General features: G+C 54.5%; 1 protein-coding gene across 1 annotated transcript; it reads right to left on the bottom strand.

Moving 5' to 3' along the window:
* Positions 1-2,181: 2,181 nt before the first annotated feature.
* On the bottom strand, positions 2,182-3,877 carry PTF1A (pancreas associated transcription factor 1a). Its single transcript, XM_082742136.1, has 2 exons — positions 3,094-3,877; positions 2,182-2,713 (listed from the first exon to the last, which is right to left on the bottom strand). Exons 1-2 carry the CDS (start codon positions 3,872-3,874, stop codon positions 2,511-2,513), a joined length of 984 nt encoding a protein of 327 aa, XP_082598262.1. The 5' UTR covers positions 3,875-3,877; the 3' UTR covers positions 2,182-2,510.
* Between the last annotated feature and the right edge of the window lie 5,563 nt (positions 3,878-9,440).

Below are 9,440 nucleotides of genomic sequence, written 5' to 3'. Positions count from 1 at the left end.
TTCTTTCTTTCTTTTTTTTTTTTTTTTTCCAAGTTGGAAGAATCGTGTGGACTTAGGCCGGCTGGATACTGCCACTCAGACTGTCCCCACACTGATCTTTCCAGTGCCAGGCTGTTTTTCCTGGCCAGAGGTGCCCCAGGCCAGAGGCTCTCCAGCCTGGCCCGGCCACAAGAACCACTCCGGCACCAAGTGCAGCTCAGGCCTCTCTGAGGCCAAAGGAGACTCTGAAATGATACGTTTGTTCTGCTTTTACTGCTGCAGTTTTTTTTTTTTTTTTAAGAATTGCTACACTAGAATGAATGGATTATGAGTAAATAAAAAGAAGCTGTCAGTCTCTTTGAAGGTTGTGTTTAAAGGGACTTGCCAAGTCAGGACAGAAGAGTGACAAGATAGAGACCCTGGTGTTTTACACGCTCAGCCCGGCTCTTCCGCTTCATCTGCACCGCACTAAAGGATGTGTTGAGTCATTGAATCACACACAAAAAAAAAAAAAAAAGAAAAAAAAAGTGGCACGCAAAATAAAAGGTGCCACATCACAATGATTGCAGTGTTTTAACTGCGGAGTGCCCCATTACCCAACCCAGTTGAAACGCGGGTCTACACAGGCGAAGAATACGGTACAATACTTACATAAGTTATAATTAAGTTGAAGTCTGCCTAACATTTGACTTTCTAATGAGTGTAATGAGATTACATGCCTGATAGAAGCATTTGTGCCAAAGCAACTTTCATGTTTAATGGGGCTCTATTACAGGGCAAAATCGAATTATTTCTCTCCTTCCCAAATTCTGTCTCCAGTGTGAAATCTCCATCTTTCAGGGGGGAGGGCCGGGAGAAGCTGCGAAGGCTGAAAGGGGTAAGAGTGCCCATGGCCAAGGGCCGCCTGGGAGCTTCTCGACCCAGAATCTCCGCGTGTCTGGCCAGGCCGCGCTTCGGGGTCGGGCTCGCGGCCTCGCTTTAATTGCACTTGGACGAGGTCCATGGCACCCGCGGCGCGCGAGGAACCCCTCGGTGGGTCTGAAACTAGGTTAAAGCAATTAGCATGCTGCCGACATATTGTCCTGCGGCAGGGCCATGGGTACTAGGGGAGATTCGCGACTGTACCTTGGCTAACCAAACCGCTGCCGCGGGGCAGCGGAGCGGCCTCTTGCCTGGGCCCGGCCCGCTCGGCGCGGGGGCCGTGACTCAGCTAGAAGGGGCGCGCCGGAAGCGCGCGCGGGGCCCCGGGGCCACAGTCGGGCAGTCTCGTAGGACACCAGCGGCAGCCGGGGTTTCCAGGCCTTCCCGGGGGAGCGTCCCGGACCGCGCCCTCGCGCCTCTCCCCATCGCTAGGGGGCGGCCCTGCTCCCTCCTCGCGAGACTCGCCTTCTTCCCAGGCTGCTTGCCAAGGAAGACGAGATTCTGTCGTAGACAAAACGAAGTCAATTTAAAAAATAACTCCGTTGCACAAGTGGCGAAACAGCGGCCGGGCTCCTTGCCTTACCGAGAGGACCCTGGATTTTGTTGGGAGGCATCCGAGGGGTCTCCTGGCCTCAGCACAGTCCTCTACCCCATCTCCTTTGAGAGGACTATTCTGAGACCCGCATACCTGATGCTGAAACTGGCAGAAGGGATGGGCCATAAGGCAAGCTCAAGAGCAGCCCTTTCTCTCTAACCCGTCCGTGGAAGCACGATGACCGCCCCCTCCTTCCCTTGACCAGCCCGGAAACTCTTCCCACTGCAACCAACTCACCTCAAACACTATGCTTAGAGAGGGTAGGGGTGACCTTGGATAAGTCAAATATTCGTCTCTGAGCCCTAGCTTTCCCTCTGAAAAATGGGAATAATAAATACACCATGACTTATTTGCCTCTATAGGGTGTTTGGAGGACAGGATAAAAATACAGGCCAAAGTTACTATTTAGGGCAGGGAATGGAGATGAAGGGCGCTCTTTGAGACGTGGGGCCTAACCCCCTAACCCACCCATTTTCACTTGATCTTAGCCAAAAGGCAGAGAAGCCGTACCCACCCACTTTCAGATAAATCGAATTAAAATGTGGTTTCTTACTAGATAACTACATTTTGCACGTCTGGTTCAGTTATCTTCTACAGACTAAAATAATTCTTCTATTTAAAAAAAAAAAGCTATCCCCATCATGTAATAAGCAAAAAACTTTTAGAAAAAGGTGTAAATAGCATTTATTAACATCGCTTAGAAATAAACCATATCTGGCAATAAATTAGCATGACGTTTTCTGGCCAGAGTTCTTCCAACAACGCAGAGTTCTGCCAAAGGTGCGGGGGGAAATCATAGGCTATTGCATCCTTTTTAGAAAATCAGGATAAATTATATAAATTATATACTTAAAATGAGATCGTCTATTTCATTAACTCGACAGGATAATAAATAGATAAATAACAAACAGTTGATTGCCATTAGAAAAATGTGATTCTTAAATTACATTATAGATATTTACATGTACAATATGCACAGAGACATAATCAGATCCTCAGGAGGATCTGGGACTTCTCAGGACACAAATTCAAAGGGCGGTTCGTTTTCTATGTTGTTGAAGGAAGATTTGCTGTTGAGTTTTCTGGGGTCCTCTGGGGTCCACACTTTAGCTGTTCGGATAATATTTTGTTCTTTGAGTTGCTTTTCATCAGTCCATGAGAGGGAGTGTCCGGCAAGGGGAGGGAGGCCATAATCCGGGTCGCTGGGGGAGGGAGACCCTGAGGAGGTGATAAGAGAAAACAGACCGTGAACGTCCAACTCGATTCCCAGCGGTGTCCTCTGGTCCTTTAGGATCCTCCCCCTCCCCGGGCGCCTCCGCAGAACAGGCGTCTTAGATGACATTAGAACGAACCCTCTTCCTCGACCCCCCAGCCTCCCAGCGCCCCCTCCCCGGAATCCCGGGAGCTGCAAGTCAGTCGGGGACGCACGCCCTCCCAGCCGCGGTCAAGGGGCGGAAACAACCTGCGAAACGCCAACGCGTGTTCAAGGTCGCCGGTGCCCACGGACAGTCTATCCGTCCGTCAGTAGGCACCCAGCCTCTCCCGGACCTTCCCGTGCCCGTCCCCGTCTCCCTGAGCTAGACTGCGGACGCACTTACGGGTGCCCCTATGGCAGATGATAACCTTCTGGGCCTGGCTGCCCGGGCTGTCCCCGCCCAGGCGCCCGCCGCCGCCCGGCCCCCCGCCGCCGCCCGCGCCGCCGCCGCGCAGTGGCAGGTCGGCCTGCACCAGCTCGCTGAGGAAGTTGATGTAGCCGATGGCCAGGCGCAGCGTGTCCACCTTGGAGAGGCGCTTCTCGTAGGGCAGCGTGGGGATGTGCGAGCGCAGCCCTTCGAAGGCGTCGTTGATGGACTGCATGCGCCGCCGCTCGCGCACGTTGGCCGCCTGCCGCAGCTGCTGCAGCTCCGCCTCGGAGCGCACCCGCCGCCGCCGCCGCGCCGCCGCCGCCGCCGCCCCGCTCAGGCCGCGCAGCCGGGCCCCGGGGGACAGCACGGCCGCCCCCGCGCACGGGTAGGCCAGGCACGAGGGCGGGGAGCCGGGCGAGTAGGGGAAGCCGCCGGGGGGCGCCCCTGCCTCGCAGCAGTAGCCGCCGCCGCCGTCCTCCGGCTCGCCCGGGACCCCCGAGGGCGGCGGGGCGAGAGCGTGCGGGGCCGCCGGAGGCGCGGGTTGCAGCAGCAGGCACGCCCCGTCGCGGTAGCAGTACTCGTGCAGCTGGTGGCTGAGGAACTCCACCTCGGCCTGCTCGTCCGCCAGCAGCTCATCGCCGTCCTCCAGAGGGTCCCGAGAGGACTGGTCGGTGAAGAAGTCCTCCTCGTCAAAGTAAGGAGACGGGAAGGCGTCCAGGCCCCCGGGGAAGTGCTCTAGCAGCACGGCGTCCATGCTCCGCGCCGCCGCGGGCCTGAGGGGCCCAGGGGCCTGGGGCGGGGGGGTCTGGAAGTTGGACGGCGCGGTTCCTGCTCGCACGGCGGCCTTCTCCCTCCCGGGGCGGGGGTGGGGGCGGTGAGCGAGAGGCAGGGAGGACTGGCCGCCTGCTTCGCGCCCCCCGGCCTCCCTGGAGTGTCCGCGGCCGCTGGGCTCTGGCCGGCGCCCGCGCTGCGCCTGGGAGGGCTGTGGCCGACCTGCTGGAGCTGTGGGCCGGCACGCGAGGATTCTTATAACTACATCCACAGGCGCGTGCCAGGGACCCGCGGCGCCAGCCAATCACGGAGTGCGGGGTGCCGGCGGGGAGGGGGCCGGGAGGCCCCGTCGGCGGCGCGGGGGCCGGGGAGGCTCTCCTCCCAGTGGGAGCTCCCGGGGCGAGGAGGAGGCGGGGCCCGCGGCCCCTCGCGTCCCTCCGCGTCCGCTCTTCTGACGAGTACCTGCGGGGCGCGGGGCTCCGGGGGCACCTGCGGCCCTCCGCGCCCGCCCCTTGTCCCCGCGCGTGGCGCAGAGCCCGGCCCTCTCGCCGGGCGGCTGGGGCGCGGCGTGGGGCGTCTTCGTGCGGCCGCAAAAGGTCCCCGTGGGGGCGCGTCGCCGGCGCAGGCTGCGGAGCGGATTGCGAGCTGAGCCCGCTCCTCCTCGGGCGCAGACCCGGCCGGCAGCCTGGGCAGTCGGGTGGGCGCCTTCGCCAACCCCTGATCCCGGCGCGCGCGCCGGCCTCCCGCCCGAGTTCCGCCGCGTCTTCCCTCCTCGCTGGACTTTTCTAGGCCTCCTGTAGAGTTGGCGCGGAGCGCGCCGGTAGGGTAGGGAGCCGACGCCGTGCGTGTCAGTCGTTCCAGACCCTTCGCGGAGGCTCGGGGCGCCAGAGTCTGGGGCCTGCCTCGCCTCCCCGCCTTGACCCCGCCCGGAGAAAGAAGCTGCCTCGGAGAGCGGCTCGGTGGAGCACGTTTCTTCGGAGAGCAAATCGAGACCCTAGGGGTTCGGAGCAATAAAACCTGATACAAAAGAAGTCAAATGAACCGTCTGCTCTGAAGCAGTGCGGAGGGAGGGCAAGGAAGTTACAGCGCGGAGTGTGAACCCTTTCAAAGTCCCAGTCCCTCACCTTTCTGACTGGCCACCGGGATTGTCCCTGAATGATTTTTTTCTTTCTCGACCTTAACACACACACACACACACACACACACACACACACACACACACACGTTTGTGCTCGGCCCATGACACGCTTTATCACAGCCTGCAATGTAACGCGAATTCTTCATCTTAAGAGTAACAAAGAAACACTATCAAGGTCGGGGCAATTCCTGTAGAAAGCCAAGCTCCAACTTCCACCCCGGGAGTAAAGTGAGAGTAAAGTGGCGCATGTTCTCTGAATAGAGGACTGAGAGCCAAGGGCTTCGTGGGTCAGCCGCTTCCTTTTTCAGACATTTGTCTCACTAGAGGCTTGGGGGGGGGGGGGAGGGGAGGGAGGTTCAGGCTCCTCTCAAAATCCAAGGCCATGCCTTTTCAGAAGAGCAATTTCAACACGCTTCTTGGTTTTAGACATTACACTGTTCTTAATTCAATTCTAAAACCCAGTAGTAAAGGGCAAAAATTAGTTAAGATTAGAAGACCAGAGAAGACCCTACCTTGAACTGTCAAAAACCCCAAACAGTTTTCCACCCAAAGGCTTCCTGTTTCACACCAAGTTCTTTCATGTGTCCAGGGATGCCCTTCCTAGTGAGGTGGTTATCCTTAAGCTGAGGAAAACGTGGACAGGTACCCTGTGTCCAAGCCGGACCTGCAATTTCCTGCATCTAGATTTGTCTTTCTCACCTCAAAGAGAAGGAAACTGTGGGGCAGTGGGGTTAAGACCACAGATCTAGCCAGCTGGTGGTATGCAGCCAATGCTCTTTCCATTTGAAAGGTCCTCATCCCCGTCCCTTACTTGGTTAGACTAAAATTAAGTGGGAACATGCTCTTGGAGTGATCTAAGGACTTTGGAAGGGTAAGAAAGGATCAGACTTCAAAGCCTTATCCGAAATCTTGCTTACCATTCGGGGAAGGAAAGGCCTACAAAGGCCGTGCCTTCAGAGGCCTTCTCTGCTAGAGCGAGGTGGTTCTTGAGATAGTCTGTGTGTCATGGCTATGATGGGGTAAGCTGGAGGTCTTGGGAGTTAGTAGGTGTGTGTACGGTTATCTTTTTACCCAATGCGATTTTAAGTTAGCCTTCACGGAAAATCACCTTACATATGCTCAGCCAGTTTGTGGCAGAGTACAGAGAATTACTCTGGGCACCCAGGTGAGCTAATGGGGCATGTGCTAGAAACCTTTCTGCCCCATGAGGCTGAGCAGATCTAGCTAGCATGGACATTCTGGGCAATTTGTAGGGTTTCATGGATGAGCACGGGGGCGGGGGGGGTAGGAGGAAAAGAAAATGTATTCACTTGTTTCAGACATAACCGTCTTTACCCTCTTACTCCTCAGCCCCACCATTTTCCCCTTAGAGAACCACCGTCTGGAGACCAGTCCTATTGGGAAGAAGGGCTAGGCCTGCAGACGCTGATCCTGGGGTACTGGTGTGGGCATGCATGTAAGTAAGACATGATTGTTCTTTTCTCTAATAAAAAGAAGAAAGACTTCGCCACTAATAAAGGAAATTTTCTCTGGGTCACTGGAGGTCACAACAGTGTGGATGGCTGCTGTCTGTCTCTGGAAACAACCCAGGGGTTGAGGAAATGGCTAGAGGTCCAGCTTTCCTTCCAGGCCCTCCGTCCACACTCCGTGGATCCCCTGGGCAGTGGGTGAATGTGGAGGGGGACCCGGTCGAAAGATTCCAGAGACAGGGACAGAGCTGCTCCCAGAGCCACCAGCCTCTCCACCTTCTGGTCCAGCAGCTTTTTCTTGCCACCTTTGTTCTCAGGAGAAATGTCCCCTAACCTTATAAGGAGTCTCTGCCTCTTTATAAAATAACATCCATCCCCCAAGATAGGCAGGGGCAGTTGGATCTTTTTCGTACCTAATCCTGGGGAGGCCTCGAGATTCTTTTCAAATCTTTCCGAAGTCGCTCGGTGCCACCTGCTGTCCTGGTCCTGGTGCACTCCTGCCACACTTCTGTCAGGACTGTCCAGGAGCCTCATACTACCTTCAGGGTTCTCAGTCCCAGGAGAACTTCTGGCAAGGGCCACTGGGCATTGAAGACACGGCTACGGGCCCCGTGGTTCCCCCACTCTGGTTTCTTTTCTCTCCGTCCCAGGAGTCTCAAGGACCCAAACACTTGTTTGTTTGTTTCCCTCCAGACTGTTCTAGCATCTTGCCTTTGCTGTGGGGAATAATGACTAGAGGGTTGGAGCCCAGGTTCCAGGCTCCTTCCAGGCTGAATTTCAGGCAGAGGCCACTAATGGAGAGCGGGCCTCCAGACTCTCCATCCTTCGGCTTGCCCTGCACACATTCCCATAGTGTCCCACGCCTGCTTGGCATGTGTCCCGCCTGCTGGAGCCCAAACTCGCCCTGAAGCCAGGGGAGCTGTCTGGACTCCCCCACCCCTTCCCCGGTATCCCATACTCTCTCCCTCATGCTTTGGAGCAGGTCCTCCAGGATGTGACTCCTGGTCTGTGACTCATGGTCTGTGTCCACACCTGAAAATGGGTCCATGTTGATTCCTCCTGACTCAGATTGTCAGATTGTCCCCTTCCTCACTAACACACACAGGTGTGATGTCAGGCAGTTGTTTGTCATCTCCTGTATCTGTTCCCATATATTTTTTTTGCTCCTCCTTCTCCCTCCCCTGTTCTGTGAAACCTTTCTTCTCTCCACTTTAGTGCCCTCAGGAACCCATTCTTTATCCCTATACTCTTAGGAAAGGATCTAAAAAATAGAGTTATGGGGTTAATGATGAAAGTTTTCAGCGGCCCAGAGAGGTTCAGTGACTTCCCCAAGGTCACACAGCAGGTGACCTCAGCCCAGCTCCTGCCCACACAGAAAGGGTATATTTATATCAATGTGCAATAGAGCCTGCCTAGGCCCTATTCGAAGCCTGTCCCGACTACCAAGTACCACTTTTCTGTGGTACCAAGTTCCACTTTTCTAATCCTTGAGTCCTGGCTGCACCACAGATAAGGCATCACCTCCTGAGTGAAATCACTGAATAGTGCCATTCGTGGCACAAGACAAAGTATACAAAATTAAATATGGGATCATAGGACTTCCTCTGGCCCCAAAGTCACACTGTATTGATTACAGACAGTTTTCCCACTGAGAAGGCTCACTAGGGGGGATCGTTTGACATTTTTGTTCCATCCTGGAAATGATGTGCGTAGAGGATGCTGAACTCCTTGACGCAGCTTACGAGGCCTTCCTTGAACTACCCCTGCCTACCTCTCCATGCCTCTCTGGTACTCCTTACTGCCTCCGTAATTAACATCCCATTTCTTCCTATCCTAAGGTAGGCAGAAGGAGTAACACGAATGCTAGAAAAGGCAGGCACGTTCTGGAGGACTTTGACACAGGTGTATCGTTGGTCCTCATCACTCTGCAACCTGGAGGGGGTCCTCCTCGCTTTACCCGGTGAACACGTGAGGGTCGGCCTCCCATCCGTGGTTGCCTGGCCGGTAAAAGAACGGGTGAGGATCCAAGAGCAGGTTTGTCTGGCTTGATACCGCATTGATGTCACAACGCATCTCTCTGGCCCCTCCTCTGTCTCGACACTTAAAGTAGCGGATGGAATAGGATTTTCCCACAGATCGATTGATTTGCTCCTAACATCATCACCCTTTGAGATCACCTTGAGGTGTCGTCATTTATCTGCAGAGAGGAAGATTCAGAAAGGTTAAGTAATTCTCCTGGTGCATCCCAGCTGCCACCACAGAGCCACAAGGAGAAGTAGACCGGTGGCCCCAGGAGGTAGGGGATGTCGGCATCATTTACCAGATTTTGCCATCAGACACTCTCCACACTGAGCCTTCTCGGCCTAAACAACAACAACAACAACAACAAAAACCCCAGCAGGGCCATGTCCCATTTGGGAATTAGGGCAGGAGGCCTGGGTCTCACCCAAATACAGAGAAAATCCAAATCCTGAGCACCCACCGCCTTCCTTCTTGACTTTACATTTTCCATGATTAAACATTAATCTTCTGAGGGAGAAACACCAAAATGCTGATAGAATTATCCAAATAAGTGTTTTCCTTCCTGACGAAGTTTACTCAATGAATAGCAAAGCTTCTGAACTTTGTCTTTCAGTCTTGTTATGCTGAAAGCTGTTTGACCTTTAGGAAGGTAAACACCAAAAATTATTATTATCAGACAGCTGCGTCTTGGAGTGAGCAGCGAAAAGACCAAAAAAAAAAAGAATTTAATAGAAACAGGAACTTTGGGCTTTTTTCAGTTTGTCTCTTTTCAAAGCTGCATTTTCTGGCTTCATGTCAGTCTGTAGGGCCTTGAGTGAATTATGGCACATTCATAGAGCTGTTTAGTAGCAGCCATACAAAAGAAAGAGAATGCTTTCGGTGTAGTGATACGAAGTGAAGTGATCTCCAAGGAGCAAGAG

This window comes from Mustela nivalis (assembly GCF_964662115.1).
Source record: "Mustela nivalis genome assembly, chromosome: 7".
Taxonomy (NCBI): Eukaryota; Metazoa; Chordata; class Mammalia; order Carnivora; family Mustelidae; genus Mustela; species Mustela nivalis.
This window is presented reverse-complemented; position numbering and strand designations above follow the sequence as displayed.

Coding starts and splice junctions, on each gene's coding strand:
- PTF1A (XM_082742136.1), bottom strand. CDS start 3,874: ATGGACGCCGTGCTGCTAGAGCACTTCCCCGGGGGCCTGGACGCCTTC. Junction 2,714..3,093: donor CATCTGCCATAGGGGCACCC/GTAAGTGCGTCC, acceptor TCACCTCCTCAG/GGTCTCCCTCCCCCAGCGAC.